Source organism: Trachurus japonicus, chromosome 8 (assembly GCF_045865225.1).
Source record: "Trachurus japonicus isolate A0001 chromosome 8, Traja_1.0".
Classification (NCBI taxonomy): Eukaryota; Metazoa; Chordata; class Actinopteri; order Carangiformes; family Carangidae; genus Trachurus; species Trachurus japonicus.
Window position 1 is genome coordinate 10346292 of NC_140914.1, and position 20691 is coordinate 10366982.

The 20691-nt window shown below is 41.7% G+C and overlaps 2 protein-coding genes across 3 annotated transcripts; both read left to right on the forward strand.

Moving 5' to 3' along the window:
• The first annotated feature begins 3191 nt into the window (after positions 1 to 3191).
• sstr3a (somatostatin receptor 3a) lies at positions 3192 to 5011 on the forward strand. Its single transcript, XM_085783694.1, has one exon. The coding sequence runs from the start codon at positions 3223 to 3225 to the stop codon at positions 4690 to 4692; it is 1470 nt and encodes a 489-aa protein (XP_085639820.1). The 5' UTR covers positions 3192 to 3222; the 3' UTR covers positions 4693 to 5011.
• An 8474-nt stretch (positions 5012 to 13485) lies between these two features.
• Positions 13486 to 20569, forward strand: eif3d (eukaryotic translation initiation factor 3, subunit D). 2 transcript variants are annotated; one of them, XM_085783699.1, is made up of 16 exons: positions 13486 to 13572; positions 14826 to 14951; positions 15042 to 15087; positions 15198 to 15334; positions 15458 to 15543; positions 15646 to 15718; positions 15951 to 16066; positions 16162 to 16294; positions 17458 to 17605; positions 17765 to 17895; positions 18091 to 18176; positions 18570 to 18699; positions 19443 to 19585; positions 19707 to 19899; positions 20008 to 20101; positions 20454 to 20569. In XM_085783699.1, the coding sequence occupies exons 2-16, from the start codon at positions 14829 to 14831 to the stop codon at positions 20465 to 20467; spliced, it is 1653 nt and encodes a 550-aa protein (XP_085639825.1). In that variant the 5' UTR covers positions 13486 to 13572; positions 14826 to 14828; the 3' UTR covers positions 20468 to 20569. The 2 variants fall into 2 exon arrangements, with proteins under 2 accessions (XP_085639825.1, XP_085639824.1); XM_085783698.1 differs by having other exon boundaries at positions 15646 to 15717; positions 15944 to 16066.
• The last annotated feature ends 122 nt before the right edge of the window (positions 20570 to 20691 follow it).

Sequence of the window (20691 nt, forward strand, 5' to 3'; positions counted from 1 at the left end):
TGAGCTCAGGTCACATCTGCCCTTTTCTCACTGTTGATCCTCCGAGAAGAACATCAGACATGTCGTAGAGTCTTGTTTTAAAGAAGGAGCTGGAGAATGTGTTTTTTTATTATTATTTTGAAGACAATTTTCTTTTGAAATGGTGTTTTTCTTAAAAATGAGATTGTATATAGTACAGCTGTGTAGTTAATGACGAGTGAAATGAACCAACAAGCTTTTTTTTGTGTAATGGTTATGCCGTTTGCATCACTGCACACTTGAAATAGTGTTTATATAGGCCTAGTGTTACTATACAGTGTGCTTCATGGACATCTCCCCTCAGTTTTAATGTAGCGTGGTGGAAACGTTTGCTTAAATGACTCCATCTGCAGCTGAAGAAATAAATAACATAATACATAAAACTCAAAGAATTACATAAGAGATATACAGTTAAACACTAACATTAACAAAAATAAACACAGCAAAAACAAATTTACCAGTTATTCTTAACGTTTGCAAATTAACTGTCTGTGGCGGATTTGCTTTTGGCAGCTCTTGTTTGTTTTGTGCCACTGGATCCATGAATTATTCTGTAGGATGTAAACAGAGACTCACTGAAACGTTGCCATCAACCTATGTTTGTTTTTGTTTTGACATGTTACCACCATCAGGAGTTAGATTATGCTAAATTAGTATTGGCAGTTCTTAGCTGCAGTGTAGCCTTTGATGTAGAGACAAGACTTAGAGAAAAGTTAACCTTTTTTTCCTAAGTGAATTTATGGACGTTTATTCATGATGGATGCCAGAATTTATTATTTTATTGGAAGGAAGTCACAGATCTGCACACATCAGTCACTACCTACGCAGTTAAAGGAAAAATACCCCCGTGAGGTGAAGCTTTGAGCTAAACGATAACATGCTCTGATTTAGCAGTAATAACATTTGCTAATTGTCATTAAACACAAAGTGCAGCTCAGAGTGATGGGAATGTAATTAACTTTTGCAGGTAAAGTAATTAGGATTCACCCTCTGGGGACGACGAATGTTTGCACCAGATCCATCCAATCATATTTTTTAGGCTGTGGACCAAAGCCATCTACAGCTAACAAGGCTAAAATTACCCCGAGCAAAGGCTCATTCATTTATTCCGCTTTAATTTCTCAGTAGATGTGACACTGGGTGTGTGTGTGGGTGAGTGACCCAGCTGTTGCTTTAGTACAGATGTTTGTTTAATGTGAGTGTCCTCGAACCACACGCAGTCATCACACCACCCACCCACCTACAGTACCCACCCACCCCGCATAAACGCTCAGTTATTAGTCAGAGTGCTGCTGGGTTTCTGATGAAATGTCAATTACCAGCGTCGCCCATGTGTGGGAAACACTCTGTTTAATTTGTCTGCCTTATCGATACAGGACCAAATATAGCCGCTGTGGCTCAAATCAATCTATCTGCAAACAAGGATCCTTGCATCAGCTTTAATTGTTTCCTCTCTGACTCATCATCTCATCATATCCACCTCGTTTCTATTTGCTCTTCGTCCTCTTATCTGTTTCCTGTGTTTTTCTTTTTACCGCCACTTGTCCTGTGAGTGTTGTCTCAGCCGATTCTCCGTCTTTTTCTTTGTAAACGTGTTGTTGACCAGCATGAGACATTGCAGCTTTTGTTTTTTTTTTGGTTTTTACAGACGTGCTTTGACTCATCTCTCAGATCCAGCGAGACTTCACACACTGTTTCCGACAAAACACATTTTTTTAATCCATATTGCAAATGTAGATATATTACACATATGTTTTCCACTGATTTGACCATGTTTACCCTGCAGCACAAAATGCAACTTTACCAGCTGCCCCTGATACTTCAAATATTTGAGGCAATAGAAAGTGCAGTGGAGGAAACAGACGAAAAGTAAATGCAATTTCTTTTCTGTTCGATTGTTATCAAAATTCTGCAGCGTATTTCCACCGGGGATGTGGAGGAGGCTCCATACAGGCTGTTTCCACTTGACTGGTGAAGGTTATTGGCACTGTATGGAGGCTGAATGAAATACCGGCAGACGTTGACGAAAATCTCCATTTTGCCTGGAATATATATACGGTTGAAAGAACATCAGCTGAAATACAATTTAATGTGTGTGATCAGAAAAGGCAACAGGGATTTATAAGAGGGAAATAAAAATGATGTAATGTGCAGTTCGTAGCTGCTTTAACAACGTGGCTTCTTTGACTACTGTTATTGTGAACAGTTTCATCATACAGTGATTGGTTGTGTGTTAAAATGATTTAAATGGGTTGACAGTTACACCTAAAATGAAAATGTAGTGGAATGAACATGTCTCACAAACTGAACTGATCTTTTTTTTTCACATGACTGTTATTCATTTTGACTATAAAAAAGTATTTAATATTGGTTTATGAAGTGAGAAGAAGTAATTAATCAATTCATGAATTAATCACCTGTGATGTGTGTGTGTGTGTGTGTGTGTGTGTGTTCTGTTTGTATAATCTTGAAGGATCTTTGTCCTTTTGTGTTGATGAATTACTGTGTGACAGCTATTTTAATTGAAAATGACACACCGCAACAGTAAATAATCAAAAGCTGTAATGCTCTGATAGTGTAGTGAAGAGGGGAAAAAAAAGTGTTTTAAAAATTGTTAGTGTTGTGAAAACTGAGACGAATCAGGTGTAAGAGTAAAAATGCCCAATAAATTTCTGTAATGGATGAATGATTTTGTGATTATTAATGAAGGCAAGGCAAAGAATTTCCTGTTGATTTTATAATATAATAATAATACACTTGTGTAACACTATCCAAAATTAAAAGTTTAAAACATAATCATGAAATCATAGTGAAATAAAAGTCTATCATGTGTTTGTGTTTGTAGTTGTAGCATCTCTTTGTCCTGGTTTGTGTTTACCTTTAGGCAAATGAGAAAATGGAAAAATAAAGGAAATCTGTCCAGAACATCAGCAAAAACTCCAGAGCACATTCACAGTGTGACACAAACACCTTGAATCTGTTATCAGAGAGCTGTCAACATGTCTGCCCAACGTTTTCACAGCTGACAATCACTTTCTCACGTCCTTAGGAAACAAAGGCATGTTTACTTTACAGCTCTGTTTCTTTTCATTTACTTCAGAGACAAAAACAAAGGTAGAGAAACACGTCAGCCGCTCGGTTGTGTAACTCTGATTTCTCTCTTTCACCAGAACAGATGGGTGGGAGCTGAGAAGAAGCGCATCGATGGGTGACGTCTCGCTTCCCGCCGGGCTGGACATGATGACGGATGAAATGTGGGAGAACAGCAGCTTCGCCAGCCCTTCGTCCGGGCTGCCGGTGTTTCTGCTCATGTTCAACGGCAGCGATCTGAACGAGACGCTGCTCAACTCCACCAACGCCACCGTCTCGGACGAGGCCTCGGGCCCCAGCGTGGAGGGCATCCTCATCCCGCTCATTTACATCATCGTCTGCGTAATCGGCCTGGGCGGGAACACGCTGGTGATTCACATCGTGCTGCACTACTCGAAGATCGAGTCGGTCACCAACATCTACATCCTCAACTTGGCCATCGCCGACGAGCTCTTCATGCTCGGCCTGCCCTTCCTGGCCGTGCAGAACACGCTGCAGTCGTGGCCCTTCGGCTCCTTCATGTGCCGCCTGGTCATGACCGTCGACTCCATCAACCAGTTCACCAGCATCTTCTGCCTGACCGTGATGAGCATCGACCGCTACCTCGCCGTCGTCCACCCGATACGCTCCTCCAAGTGGCGCCGCCCCCAGGTGGCCAAGATGGTGAACGGCACCGTGTGGGCGCTGTCGTTTCTCGTCGTCCTGCCCGTGGTCGTCTTCGCCAACATCCAGAAGGCGGGAGGCACCTGCAACATCACCTGGCCTCAGCCGGCGAACATCTGGCGGGCGGCCTTCATCATCTACACCTCCACCGTTGGGTTCTTCTGCCCCCTTCTCATCATCTGCCTCTGTTACCTGCTCATCGTTTTCAAGATCCGCAGCTCGGGCAAGAAAGTCCACGCCACCTCCACCAAGCGAAGGAAGTCGGAGCGGAAGGTGACGCACATGGTTGTGATCGTCGTCGCCGTGTTCGTCTTCTGCTGGCTGCCCTTCTACGCCCTCAACATCATCAACCTGCTGGTGTCCCTGCCCGAGGACTACCAGGGCCTTTACTACTTCGTCGTGGTGCTCGGTTACGCCAACAGCTGCGCCAACCCCATCGTCTACGGCTTCCTGTCGGACAACTTCAAGAGGGGCTTCAGGAAGGCCCTCTGCCGCTCCACGAGGAAGGTGGAGAACCACGAGCCCATGGAGCGTCAGCAGCAGCAGCAGCAGGAGGAAGGAAGGAGGGCGCTCATGCCCCGGGAGAGCCTGAGACGGGCCATCAGGAACGAGGAGGAGGACGATGAGGAGGACGTCTCCGAAATGACTGAGATCTACAGGATCGCCCAGAACGGAAACGGCAGCTTCCAGCCTCAGAGCTCGCAGCCGCTGTTCTCGGAGAAAGGGGCGACGCCGGGAGCAACGGACCTGTCTTCACCGGACAAGAAGGACAGAGTCGGGGAAGCAAAAGGGAAAGATCCGGTGAACGGGTCCATGTTGACCGTCCCATTGATTCTCAATGGAGCCAAAAATGGGAGCATCAAAACTCTGCCAGAGGAAAACCAGGAACAGAGCACCTCACTGGAGATAAGTTATTTATAGTGTACAATATGGACTTTAAGCTTATGTTACTTGAAGTGAACTCAGTATTACAATGCAGCCTCTAATCCACAACACAAAGCTGTTTGTAACAAAGCAAAAAGCTCATGAATGAAGATTTACCTTCATACAGAATGTATGAGTGTTTATAATGTTTATATTTTGTGTGTGTATATATATATGCATGGCTGAATGTACAGATCTGTGCCTTTATCTACTGTTATCAAGTATCTTTGTATTTAAACACTTTTTATTCCATAATGTGACAATCATTTGCTCAAATTGGACTGTATTTAAGCTTCACAATCACCACATATTAGTTAAAGACCACACTGACAACATGGCTCTAACTTTATGTTAGATAGAAATCCCATGTCTACAGCATCTGCCTCTTAAAAATGTAGATTATATATTAGCCTAATGTTAATGTTAGATTTATGTGAATGTCTCAAGTTTTGTGTTGGTGAAAAAAAGACTTTGGTTAAGGTTGGAGAAAGATTGATAATGCAACAAATTAATTTGGTATCATTTTGAAACTGTTCTGATGTGTTCACTCACAACTTTATGTCATTATGTTGATTTAAAAAAAAAAAACATAATCAGGGCAGAATTATATTTCATTTGGAGCATACTGTACTGTCTGTGGCTAATGAATATATTTTAAATATAATTTCCTTTACACGTTCTCATTATTTCCAAACATACAGTATATCATCTGATGTACATTACATTCAAGCCCTAATATTGGTTCAGATGTTAATGTAAGTTTTGTTGTTGCTAAAATTGGGACGAGTTGATTTCTCCTTCCTATGTTATAGTTGGAGAACGCACTAGGCTACTTCTGAAAAAGCTAATCTGAAACACATTTTACAAAATTATGTTATGCAGCCTGTGGCTCCAACATCAGGGTGGATTAAGAAATAGCAGCAGTATTGTTTTTATTTGTCTTAATTGCACTCAAAATTAAAATACGATGTTCTCTGATGTAGGCTACAGTGCTGCTTGAACCATTTGTAAGTTTATGCTAAATTGCTACATAGCAAATGTTAGCATTATCAGCTCTTTAGCTATTTAACAGTTTATAAGAAACTTAATTACTTTACCCACTAACATCTGGCTTATCTGAATGAACCTCTATGGAAAACTACACATGGGTGATTACTATTTTAGGAATGTGAGTTATCAAGCAAAACAAACTCTGACTATAAATGACAAAGTGTTCAAACCATAATAGCTTTGTGTGCAGATATGGACCTGATTGTTTCCTCTGTCACACAGATAAAAACTGACACATATTCCCAAAACGGCCTACATACAGTGCATTGTTTTTCTTTATCAGGCGTATTCACCTTAAATGTGTTCACAGCTTGAGGTCAAGGCCACAGCTTGTTTGTATTGTGCAATATAAGCAGGGACGTTTCTAGACACTCTGGAGGCCCTATAGGCAAGATACTGTATATTAAGATAATAATATCTTGAAATATAATATCTTTCCAAATACAAATAAGTAACAGTTTGGACAGAACAAGCATCTACTGACAGCAGAATTGGTGATATCAGTGTTACCATTTGACAACAAAGAATTATTCTACTGCTAATGGGGCGAAATTTGCATGCAGTTATGCAGTGTGCAGCCATTGGCAACATCATGTTGTCACTGATATGAACCAACGTTAGCCATCTCTGGGGACCCCCTTCCAGCTCATGGCCTTAGGCAATTGCCCTGGTTGTCTGCCCTGTTGCAACGCCTCTGCATATAACATGCACAATATGATAACAAAACCCACACATGAATTCAGGCACTTTTTTCAGTCACGTCATCATGCTTTAAGAAGCCAGAAAAACTACATGCACTTTTGAACTGATGTAATTTTTATCAGCTGTTGACACTCATGTTATTCTTTATACATACAGAAAAGCTGTCACACAGTAGATTAACATTTGCACATGACTGAGTGAAGAATATGTCTCACTGCGGGCGCCGTCAGGCTCGTCAAGATCTAGTAGTATCATTATTGAACGTTCTCTGTGTCGTTGATGCAACACGATGAAACACAGGACGGCCTCCTGACGAGCCTGCTCTCATACACTCACACAAATCCACATTGAAACCATGTACTTTTCATAAGTGAGACAGGTCATTACATTTTTCTTACACTAGAGAGATGAGCAACAAATGAGACAAAATAAAAAGTTTGGTATAGGCTAACTTTTGGTGAGAACTGGTACTCAGATCAAAATCCCTATTAAGCCAGACACAGATTTAGGCTTAAAATGTGATTTAGCTAATGGTTATACTGTTTTGTTATATTGAACAAGCACAGTATTTTTTTGACATTTTTTTTCTGCAGTAATAGGCTACATCCATCACTCAATGATAGCAGCAAATCTAGCAGCATCGCAGCATATACCACTAAAAAACATAATGACTATGAGGGCCATAGGTGAAAATAGTTGTTCTGACTTGAATCTGTCATTTTTCTCTTCAGAAATCTCTGTGATCTCACTTTGTGTTTATAAGTAAAAGAAAACTTTTAAAACATTTTTCTGACTTATAATGGAGTTTACAGTCAGTCAAGAAAAACATCTTCCCTGTAAAATTCAACAAAGATATCAGGTTGTTTTTCAAAAAAAAAAGAAAAAGAACATGATGTGCTACTGAGAAAAGCACCGCTCGAGGCTAGATTTTAATTATTTGTGTGAAATATCAATATGTTTTTGAATGAAGTTTACCTGGAACCTCCCCCTCTATAAGGCCAGGTCGGTCCGCTGAGGCCGTGCTCTTTGCTTTTATTGATAAAGGATTTGACAGCAGCTTACAAGTGTGCGTTATGTCAGGGCTGGAGAGCGACGCTTCCTGTCAGAGGGCTGGTTTGATTTACTACAGCAGCTGCCCGTCTGCAGGGGTTACTACTTATTGGAAAATGTCATTTTAAACATGGACGCTGGGCCTCCACTAGACTTTTGGCACATTTTATCTTCCGTACAGTACTTGATTGAATTTCCTTCACTGTCACTGTTGAGAGCCACTGAGATGAATGTGCAGGTAAATGTGACAACAACTCTGCATCATTCATCAAAAACTCAGCTTCCCGCCACTTACTCATGAGTGCTAGCACATCACACACACACACACACACACAGATATCAGTGTGTTATATTTAGCTGGCTGTAAATACAGTGAAGTGATGCCTCTGCTCCGTATGACTGTAGTTGCTGCTGCTGCTGCTGCTGCCGCTCTCGGCTGGTCCTCGGCCCAGACGCCCACACACACCCTTCTGCTCCACTGAGGAGCATGAAAACGTCATTAAAGGCACATTAAAAACAGATTTTCCTGGCTGATACCTTATTTGCCAGGCCCCCGGGGTTTGCAGTTTGATGAGCATGGAGATTTGTTCAGGGCAAGTAGAGCCTCTTGTGTTTGCTTCTCTGTTTACTAGTGGTTTTGCGTGTGTGTGTGTGTGTAGATTGTGTGTGTGTTCAGCTATAAATATGGCCAGTTGGAGCTGCCTGTGTGATCCCCAGGCTCCCTGCAGTGATTACCCACCTGTGCTTACTGTGCATGGAGAGGTGATAGTCAGTTGATGGGTCTGCTGGTGGCACCGCTATGACTCAGTGTGATTCTCTGCCCACAGGCTCTCACCCACATGCAATATGGACAAGGCTCAAGTTAACTCTAATAGCCTATTATTCACCTTTTTTTTTGGCAGGAGCAGCTATGGAAACCTAGAGAAAACACTGCCATCAGCTCAAGAGGATGAACACAACAAGGTCCACACACACCACAACACCACAACAGACTAATGAACACTAATGCGTCCCAATTGGATCGGTTTAAATATCTCCGTGAACCTGCTCATTGTGCTTCACCTTCAACACATTGTACATGCACAACGTAATCAGAATAGTCGATGAATTATCCCACAGGTAAAGCAAAACTGAGTGGGAGTATTCATTAGCTCCTGTTTTCAAAAGGCAGCCAGCAGCCTTAACTCCATCTGAATTGAAGGCTGCTGATTTAAGGACAAACGTCCTCGTCATTGTGGCTGCAGGAGAAAATACACTGTAAAAAAAACAAAAAAACAACCTAAACCTAAAAATTGAAAGCATCACAAGAAAACATTTAAATAACTGCGCCAACAAATGTGAAACTACTACCCAAGGTCCTCTAACCTGAACAACCGCAAAGGTCTTTTATTTCAATTTCCCCACGCCACGGGTGCACCGGACCTGGTTGTCATAGTTACGTATGATGGAAACTCTAGTGAGAGCAGATTGTAGTGGCATAATAATAGGTTATAGGTTAAGAGTTATGAATGATGATTATGTGGGTTAGTAGCCGATACGTGCGGTCCTTCACAATAGAAGATCGTGGCTGCCGTGGTTATACATGGGAATCGACCACTGCTCGCCTGTGTTGCATTCCTCCATCCACCACGATATCCACCTCATGTAGACTTTTATACTACATCACCACTCATTTCCATTTGCTCCTGTCATAATTAATACGACCACTAGGTGTCCCCTCTTTTCTTTTCTTTTTCTTTTTTAACAGGTGCACAATGTTGAGACATAAGACTATGCTTGATGTCACTTGTAGGGTGGTGTAGATTTTGTGTATTATAGCCTACACATTGCTGTTGATGTTGTTGTTGCTGTGCTGCTGCAGTTTAAATATTTTACGCCATAATGACAAATCTGTCATTGAATGTATAAAGGTGACGTACAAAGAAATAAAAGATTTGATTTCAGTGAAACGTCTACTGTAATGTTCCATATTTGATTTCTTGCTAAGTTAGTTAGATAAGATCAACAACAGTATTACGTCTGAACGGTAAAAATCGACAGTTGATTAGCCTAGCTTAGCATAAAGACTTGAAACAGGGGGAAACACCGAGCATGGCTGTGTCCAAAAGTAATAAAAATCAGCTCAAGCTCCTCTAAAGCTCAACCAATTATTTATATCTTGTTTATTTAATCCACATACACCCCACTGCACAACTTAGTTATTGTTGCCATAGTTTTTTTGTGTGTGTTAAATGAGCTGGCTGTATCTTAAACCCACAAAGGAGAAATTAGATATTTATTATCATCTATCTCTGAGCAGGAAAGAGATTTAATCTGTTTCCCAAAGATGTTATGTAAGTTCTTTAATATTTAACAAATACATTATTACAGTAACTAGACTAATTCAAAACACTTAGACTCACAGAGCTGCAGAGTTTAGAGGATTCAGGCTCCTACAGTCTAAAATTATGATGTTTCATCAAACGCGTGAATGAGTAACTCCCCCCACGCCCTCCCCTCCTGTCTGCAGTTATTAATAGAGGTAACAGCAATCAGTGCGAGCAGGGAGGCAGCCCCCTGATTGAACACAGGTGTTGGTAATTTCCTCCCAGTCTCTAATTAACTTTCAGATACATGTATTAAAGAAACACAGCCCCAAGAAAACTGCAGTGAGATGTAATGATTCAGAGGTGGTTTGACCGAGAGGCAGAGTTGACTAAATGCATGTTTTGCTTTTTGTGTTTTTCCCCCAGTATGAGGTCTCACTGCTTGTTTCTTAGGTTTATAGCTAGAGAGATGAACACCAACATGCTGAAACTCGGGCTTTTCCCAGGGACACTTCTGGTTGATTGTCTGGTGGAAAATGAGCTGCTCCCAGTCACAGTCCCTGGAGTTCAACTAAGTCTGCTGCTCGCTCCAAAAGCTGATGAAGCACCCGGTCCCTGCACTGATTTCAGGAAAGTTAATGCAGTTACCAAGCTACACTCCTTTCCCATTTCCCCGTGGCAGACTGTATCCATAATAAAGGTCCCACAACAGTTATTACCAAAATAGATTGCCTGAAAAGATACTGTCAGGTTTGAACAGCAGCTTACCAATGCAATTTAACATTCAAGTTTGACAAATACTGTGACTCAAGATGAGTCGGAGACAAGTAGTGTTAGAACAAAACACCAGATGTGACCTTTGTCAGCTCTTTTATGACAACAAGTTACTATCTTTGTTTCTGCAATAACGCTTTCTGCTGGTCTTTGCCACCCCCAATAGCTTTATAATAACTTTTTTCCTTCAGTGTAGAAGTTGACAGCCTCTGCTTGTGCTTCATCATCTGCAGGAGCACAAGCAGAGGCGGTAACTGAGCCATTTGATTCATCATGTCATGCGTGACTTTTACCAATAATGAACATATTAGTGGTGGCCGTGTGTGGGAGCTCATCACCTCTTGTCTAGATGATCTCACCCTCCTACATATCTGTATATCAGGCATGTGTATATATATAATAATAACACATAATGCATACAAGAAAAAAAGTATTTGCATAGAAGATAATAAATAGAGGATTTGCTTTAAGAACCAGAGGAGACTGCAAATCGAAGTGTCCTTGGGCAAGATGGTGAACCCCAAATCACCCCAATGTATTACGAGTGTATGAATGAGGGTGTAGAAAGCAGTGCTGCTCACAAAGAACCAGTGCTGTGTGAATGGCTGAAAGTGGCTCGCAGTGAAAAGAATAAGTGGAGTCCATTTATCCCCATTGTGAAACAATATCATATCTCAACAGTGAACATATCTCACTATGATTGCTCGATTTTCATTACACCGTGAAGTGGACTCATTCAGAACAGCTGGAAATTTCCTGACGCAATCAGACAACATGTCATATAAATGGCCAATTATGACACAAGTGAATATAAATAAAGCAATTCTACTGTTTCTCAATGTTATTGAGGGAAATATCTTTTGGAGATTGGGGCCATTTTTACATTCATCATGGTGGGAAAGTTTCCTTGGCCCAGATTTATCCAAAAGGAGAGGATCTGTACAGCTGAAGCCATTTCACATTTCAATTCAAAATCCACAAATATGAACTTAATGTGGTTCTTGATCGAGAGTCAGGACTGAGCGAAGTGCACAAGCATTTTTGATCCAACATGGTGGAGCCACTGACTAATGAACACATAATGGCCATCTATAGTGATGCTGCCAGTGCGACTTCTCACAAAATGAGAATACATGAGTAGTAAATGAAAATTACTCTACATTAATCTTGCAATTCTTTACTTGTCCACATTCAAGCCGATGTGCAGATGTAACCAACATTTGGTCTATTCGACAGAAACAATCAGTCACAGCCATATCCCCTTTCAGATACATGATGATGATTATGACTTATGCACACACCGAGTTTACCATCTGTTGTCAGTGCTGCTCCAAAAGTCCCTGAAGAACAACAGTGGGCATGTTTGACATGACTCACGGCCCAGCTGCCACGTGATGATGCAACACGGAAAACATGTAAAATGTCAGAATATCACACCGAGTTAATAGCGGTTATATGCAGTAAGGGTTTAATGTTATTCCTCAAGAGAAAATGTTGATTTACTGTCGGTCAGTGCACATGCCGAAATGACCAGATGTGCAGAGATGTCAGCAACATTCATCAGTCAGCTGGCTAAAACTGACAAACAACTGCTGTTGGTGAATCCCATGAGGAATATTTCCTGTATATGTGATCGACATCCATTACACAGACAGACACCTTCACGGCTATAAGGCCACCTTTGCATCTTAATTAGATCCACAGATTGGTTTAGAAGACACACTTGGTGCTTCAAGAGTGACGGCAGAAAGGATCAGTGTGCTGTGATGCTCAATTATCATTCTGGAAATGTACACAGGTGCTGTGTCTGATTTACACTTCTAAAGCTCTTTTGACTGGACTGTGAGCCTATGTGAACAAGGTATACACCCTGCTTGATTATCTGCAACACAAAGAGTGGATTGGAATTCACTTCACAATGGGCGAAGGTTGAACTGACTTGATTAAAGGACATAAACACCAAATGTATTCAGAATATACCCAGAAAACACTGAGGCTGCACAGTGGAGCTGAACGTTTGTTCTCAGTGCCGGAGCCAGTGCACTATGCAGCAAGTTTTATCAATTAGATCAGGGAGTTAAATAACCTCCCACCCAACACAAACTCGCCTGTAAGCCTTCTCTGCAGAAAAGTTAAGTCATTTACAGAGAGTACGGAAAAAGTTAAGTTTATTGATCAGTTGCCTCAATTTGGCTTTGATAAAATGTGTGTATTCCTGCCATCTAGTGCCAATTACGACTAATCACAACTCTGCCTTTGAACCGATAGTAGTGGTTAAAACTAGCAAAGATCAATATTTTTTTTTAGATAATTATTATTTAATCAAAACTATCATATCTACAAAATGAAATGGCTTGAAAGATAATCCTTTTGTCCAATCTTTAAAGGAGTACAGAGTCAAAGATATATTTGACTTTTACCAAAAAGTAAAAAACTGAAATATAATGGCAAAAAAAAAAACTAGATTGGATGATTTAATCATTCAATTTAATCCTTTTCGATTATCAGACCCCAAAATTGTAAATTCATCATAAACTGTGCCCTTTTTTTATTATTATTGTTGTTGTCAGTGTTTGCTGTTCTTTATATTGAGATGTTATAGCAGTGTGTATAGCACAAGTGATTTTTGTATTTTGTGTTCATTGTGAACATGGTTATTTCTATATTTTTGTTATGCATATTTATTTGGCACAGTTTCCCCTAATTTTAATATTTTATCTCATAACATATTAATGCACATGATTATATGGATGTATATAGTGTGTTTTTTTTTTCTTACGTCTTATCTCGGTTTTGCTCTACCATGCCCTTATATTATATTATTTTACTTTACTTTACCATTACGACAGCTCTAGTCGCCATACGGCAGGAACAACCTCCGTCCTGCTTTACGGCAGTCATCCACTTCCTTTGGCCCCAGCGCTGAGTCCGCGGCTTCGTAACGTGTGGGAACCGGCGAAACTCAACAGCTCGGCTCGGTGACACATCGATCACGGTGAGATCTCGGTGAAACGTGTTCAGGTGTACAAAAGTCTTGTGTTTTTGTTGCATGTGTCGTTAAAACCTCAGATAATCCAGTGAGGCTGTTAGCGGCTCTGTTAGCCGTTAGCTTAGCCCCGTTAGCTCGGCCACCTGGCAGACTGAGTAGCGTTAGCATCATCTGTAGCCACCGGCAGCTAACTGAGTCACTGCCTGAGGAAAAAATGTAACAAAAATGCGACACAAAGGGAGAGACAGAAACGTTTCGACTCTTTTTTCCCCCATTAATATTATGTTATGAGTGCTGTTCGTCAAGTTTTGTGGCGGAGTCTAGTTTCTTCACAGGCCTGGAGGTCGTTAAAGATGCTATTTTACAAGACAACACCCAAATACAATATCAGTCAATATCTTATAGGCCTCACACACTCGGGGTTCACTCACTGTGTAGCTGTCCAATATTATCACTATTACTATATTCTGTGGTTCATTTACCATATGTCAAGAGGTGGTGTGTCGTCTGCCTGTGAGTGTTTGATAAGGCCATTAATAACAACTAATGAATGAGTTACTGACGTGTCAGTGTTGAATTGACTGGTAGATCAAGGCTCCTCCTGAATAACTTTGTTTAGTAGAAGCACAGTGGCCCCTAACATCAAATTTTAAGAGCACAAGCAGAACATTTAGGGGCGTAAATCAACAAGGAAAATATTCACATTTCTTTTTCATTCATGATCCTCACACGCAATGGTCACCTGTAATGACAGATTACACATTTTTTAGTCAACTCTTTCGCATTTCACCAGTGTAAAAAAAAAAAGACAGAAGGTAAATTTACTGGTCGAACATGCATAAGTAGATGAAAAAATTAGTTGCACTATCAAAAATTATGTATAGAGGGTTCAGGTATTATGTGTTTATGAAATATAAACCCTAATTATTTTGTCCATCTGTATCAAATGTTGGATGTACTTGCTGATTCTCGTTCACTGAATACATTTATTGGCGAAGCCCTTATTTGCTAATATATTGCAGTAGTATAGTAGTTGTCAGTTGTATCGCTGTTGTTGGATGATCACGGGTCAGTGATGACTAGCCCACTGCGCAAGCTGATCAGTGCCTATCTGTTGTAGTGCATTGCTGAAGAGCTTAGTGCTGTTCATAGGCTGAGACCCTGTGCACATCTGACGTAAATATAAACATTGCAAACACATAGCTACTGCTTGGCCACATAAGTTTAAGTTTTTGTCTTCTTCCTTTCTCTGATCTCAGGAGATGGCGAAGTTCAACGCCCCTGTGATCCAGGACAATCCGTCCGGATGGGGCCCATGTGCAGTCCCAGAGAAGTTTAAGGACATGCCTTACCAGCCCTTCAGCAAAGGAGATCGTCTGGGAAAGGTTTGTTCTCTCACCTAAAATACCCTTGAATCAGATTATCCTGTGTTTTTTGTTTTTTTTTGCCTAATGCTGTGAGTTGTCTCTCCTCAGGTTGCTGACTGGACTGGAGCAACTTACCAAGACAAGAGATACACAAGTGAGTGACATGTCCAAGATGTTTTCTTTAGGAATATCTTATTTGGTGTGATATATCAGTGAGGATCAATTATTCTGAACCTCATTACTTTGTATGTGTTTTGTCTTCAGATAAGTATTCCTCTCAGTTCGGAGGCGGCAGTCAGTACGCCTACTTCCACGAGGAGGATGAGACGAGCTTCCAGCTGGTGGACACCGCCAAGACCCAGAAGACGGCCTACCAGAGGAACCGCATGAGGTTTGCTCAGGTACGACAGAGAAAATCTACAGAAACATTCAACACTGAAACCTTGAGATGTGTTAGTTTTTATTTCTTTTAGTCTTTTATTTGATTTGGTTGGCTTAACGGGATGATAATTTTTTTTCAACAGAGGAATCTGCGCAGGGACAAGGACCGCAGGAACCTGACCCAGTTCAACATGCAGACCCTCCCCAAGAGCGCCAAGCAGAAGGAGAGGTGAGAATCTGAAGGACAAATGTTTCACCTGCTCGGCTCCACATGTGAAAAAAAGATTTCAGCTAAACCTCAAGTCTTTTTTTTATTTCTTTGTTCTTTCAGGGATCGTATGCGTCTGCAGAAGAAGTTCCAGAAGCAGTTTGGTGTCCGTCAGAAGTGGGACCAGAAGTCTCAGGTGCGTATCTATTGGCTGACTTTATTTCAGACAGAAAACTAAGATTCAATTTCAAAGTCTCTGAAATCTCTGAAAGGAAGTGTGGTGGGAAAACAAAGTTTATGTTTTCTTTTGGAATCAGACTATTTTATGCAGCTAAAACAATGACGATCAATCATTGAGACACCCCTAGAGTGGCTACTCAAAATGAAATGGATTATACTGATTGTGAATGGTTGTTGATACGGCACAGCTGAAGCCAAGAGACTCATCTGTGGAGGTTAGAAGTGACTGGGAGGTGAAGGAGGAGATGGACTTCCCCAGACTGATGAAGATGAGATACATGGAGGTGGCCGACCCCGTTGACATGTAAGTGAAACCGGCCTGCTCTCCGTCGCCTCTCGTTCAAAATGTGTCAGAGATGAGATACAGAAGGTGATTTTTTTTTCTTCTTCCTCCTGCAGCGAGTGCTGCGGCGCCCTGGAGTACTACGACAAAGCCTTCGACCGAATCACCACCCGCAATGAGAAGCAGCTGAAAAGCATCAAGAGGATCTTCCACACTGTCACTACCACCGATGATCCAGTCATCCGCAAGGTCTGAGGCTTTTTAAAAAAAATTATTATACATATAATCAGCTGTTCCAGTAACACAAGTCTTTTTTCAGACACAAAAGATAATAATTAATAATAAACTATTATTTCTATAGCACCTTTTCAAAACCAGGGCTTCAAGGTGCTTCACAAAATACTAAATACAATATCATTGAGATAATAAAGCAATTAAAGCAGATATCAGTGGCACGGCCGTTTCGGCTAATGCTGTGTTCAAGGCAGGCTTTTGAAACCGTAAGTTACAGCTTCAAGTCACAACTACGACTTGGTAGCGTTCCAGGTAACCCGTAGCTCGTGTTTTTACCGTCCTGTTGTCTGTGAAAGTTCCCTATAACGGCCACTCGTAACTTCCGACCCGTGAACTCGTACCAGATCGAACTGGTATGACTTCACAGGAAGGAAAAACACAAAGTACGAGTTTCCTTGAACGCACCATGAGTTAGCAGCCCCCGCCCTTGTCAGGCATCAATTGGTCCTCGTGCTACGTCACCACATTCACGCGCATCCCTTGGCTGCACACACAGCCCTTCATGCCGTTCTCTCCCCTCATTGGATAACACTTGTATCCCACAAGGAAAATTTTCTCCTCGGGTTACAGCAGAGCAGAGTGACGGAGAGACTCGTGTTTAGGCTGAAATACTTCATGTAAGTGATTGCTGACGGAAAATAGGACTATTTAGGACTTATATTAACAAAAACATTCCACTGAATGCTTTAAGACAAAAATGAAGAAAAAAATAATGGAAATAGATAAAACAATAGAACACAAATGCCAGTCGGTACATGTGGGTTTTTAAAAGCTTTTTAAAATGATACACAGACTCAGCTGGAGCTTGTTCCACAGCATCGGAGCTAAAACAGAAAAGGCACGATCTCCCTGTGTCCTGAGTCTAGATTGTGGGACTTTGATGTAATATGTAATATTGCTGCTGGTAGACAGACAGACAAGTGTTAATGTTCCTCATTAAGTATTTGGATCTTGTGACTTTTATGAAGAAGTGACACCAGTTTTTCTTTAGACACGAGACCAACATGTGAAAATGTTAAATTGTCTGAAAAGAGGTTATGAACTCTCTGCTCAGATTTCTAATGCATGGACACTTTTATTTTTAAATAATAATCGTCTCTCTGTCCTTCTCCCCCCAGCTGGCTAAGACTCAGGGTAATGTGTTTGCCACTGATGCCATCCTGGCCACTCTGATGTGCTGCACACGTTCAGTCAACTCCTGGGACATCATCGTGCAGAGAGTGGGCAACAAGCTGTTCTTCGACAAGAGAGACAACTCTGACTTTGGTGAGGCCCGGTTACATCCTGATGGCTTTTCACAGTAAAAGCCTTTCAACTTAGAGTCATTGTTATAAGGAATAAAGTTTTGCATCAAGTGGATAAATGGGGAAAATTTCTGTTCTTGTTCACTGTGTTTAACTGATCGTCTGTAACTCTTCCTCTCAGATTTGCTCACTGTGAGCGAGACGGCCAACGAGCCGCCGCAGGATGAGGGGAACTCCTTCAACTCTCCTCGTAACCTGGCGATGGAGGCCACATACATCAACCACAACTTCAGCCAGCAGTGTTTACGAATGGTGAGAACATACGTGGTCTAAAAACCCCTGTTATACATACAGCGTCTGCTTCAAGATGTTTCTGTTGGGAGAAGGTTTTTTGTAGAAACTTAAACTTTTAATCTCCTGTTTGTGGCTCGTTGACAAAAGTGCATCTAAAACATCGTAAACTGAATTATTTCACAAGGATATATTGTGTGTTTGTCTCTTATTCAGGGTGGAGAGCGTCACAAGTTCCCTAACTCCAATCCATTTGTGGAAGAGGACATGGACAAGAGTGAGGTGGCCTCTGTGGCCTACAGGTAAACACACCGGCTGGTTGGTTGATTGACTGTTTTACATCCATGATTTTCCGGTCTGGCCTTGAGGTCCAGGTTTTATTGTAGACACATGAGCTCTGTCTAAACACTGACATTTATTTTATTTTACAAAAAGTGGATTTTAACCCTAAATCAATTCATGCTAAGATAACAAGTTCACACAAGTTAATTATTATTGTGTTATTTGTGGTTTATATTAACATTCAGTCTCATTAAAAGTTTCTGTTACTGTTTAAATGTTTTATATCTGAAAGAAAGATACATGATTAATGATCGTAGCTCTTCGCTGATCAATGAGGATAAATGATTTACTCTGACACTCACGGCAGGGTCATCGCTTCCTTCAGGCTGACGTGTCGACCTTTTGTGTTTCAGGTACCGTCACTGGAAGCTCGGGGAGGACATCGACCTGGTCGTCCGTTGCGAGCACGACGGAGTGATGACCGGCGCCAACGGAGAAGTGTCCTTCGTCAACGTCAAGACCCTCAACGAGTGGGACTCCAGGGTAAGAGGAGGCGAGAGGGGGGAGCAGGTTTAATGGTGGCTGGTGTTTTTTGTAATCCTTTTAAAGGGATAGTTCAACATTTTAGCAAATTGGCCCATTGCCATAATCCCCTATAGTCATAGCAACCTACCTTTAATTGTCGGTGCAAGCTGTTTTTAGAACAGCGGAGCAGAGCCGTGAGCTTCTCAGAGCTACGCTACGGAGGCTCATGGGATTTCTTGGTTTCACTCATCAAACTCATCAAATACACAATCCAACAACTCCAAAACGCTCTGGTGGACAAGTTGTGACCTGCACATTCACCACACTATGAGATAATAACAGAACGTTACGAGACAGAGTTGTTTTCGAGGTAAATTCATGCAAAACCGCAGATGCGCGTTCCGGTCTGGGGCAGTTTTTCGGCAAGCAGTCTCTGCATTTACCTCGAAAACAACTCTGTCTCGTAACGTTCTGTTATTATCTCATAGCGTGGTGAATTTGCTAAAATGTTGAACTATCCCTTTAAAGCTAAATCATCCATATATGTATGTTTGTTTGTTTGTTACACACACAAAGTGAATGATTGGACAGTAGCAAGATAGAAAACACCATAAGAGAAATTAATAAAACCGACTTTTTAAGTTTAATTTGAACTTGAATTGGGATTTAAGTGTCGACTCGTCTTGTAGTGGTGGAGAGTTTCTCTACAGACTGTTTTACGTTGTTATTAAAACGCCGTCCTCCCTCTGTGTAATCATCAGTATTGTAACGGCGTGGACTGGCGTCAGAAGCTGGACTCTCAGCGAGGAGCCGTCCTGGCCACCGAGCTGAAGAACAACAGCTACAAACTGGCCCGCTGGACCTGCTGCGCCATGTTGGCTGGATCGGAGTACCTGAAGCTGGGGTGAGAGAAGTAGCAGAATAACGACGACGTGCACACACTCGTTCTGCTCTGTTGTTGTAAGGACGAAACTCTTGACGCAGATGTTTATATCAACCATGCTCATCACATCTCTGTTCGGCAGGTACGTGTCTCGTTACCACGTCAAGGACTCGGCTCGTCACGTCATCCTGGGCACGCAGCAGTTCAAACCCAACGAGTTCGCCAGCCAGATCAACCTGAGCATGGAGAACGCCTGGGGCATCCTCCGCTGCGTCATCGACATCTGCCGCAAGCTGGACGAGGGCAAATACCTGATCCTGAAGGACCCCAACAAGGTGAGATAACAGGTGGTGTTGAGTCACCGCTGCTGCTGCTGCTGTTGCAGCTGTGAAGTGGCGGCGCTGAGGTGGTGACGCTCTGTGTGTGTGTTTTTTAATCAACAGCAAGTGATTCGGGTGTACAGCCTGCCTGATGGGACCTTCAGCTCTGATGAGGAGGAGGAGGAAGAGGAGGATGAAGAGGATGAGGAGGAGGAAGGTGAGGTTCAGTGAATCGAAAGGACGTTTGAATAAGACTACAGCTTTTATAACCAAGGTAAAGTGTAAAAGATGGCTCCCATAAAAAGAGACATTTACAATCTGTCTCAATGTTGCTGCTCTCTTTCTGTTGCACATTGATAATATTAATGTAATAATTTGAATTTCCTGTCTGACAAAACAATGTGCAACAGAGTTGCTCAGCCCCGATTCTCTAGAGTTGAACATTTTTAAAAGTGTTATTTCTGAGATGAATTGAGTCTAAAACAGGTTTTCCATCAACATATAGATTATAGATACATTGGTTGTGTGTGTATGTATACGTAAACCGTTTTCTCTTCTCCTTGTTCTAGATGAAGAGAACTGAAGCGTGGAGTCGGCTCCAGTGACCAAAGCAGCCTGCGCCACATTCAGAGAAACAGTTTAATTCCTTTTGACAGTAAATAAAGACAACAGATTGGCCAACGGCTTTCATTTGTGTTGTCTCTTCATTTTTCCTCATACTTATTAAAGGCTACCTGATTATGAATGGTTGACTCATCGGCAGCAGTTTTAGATGTAAGGTTTGGGGCTTTAAGCTTTCAATGAAAA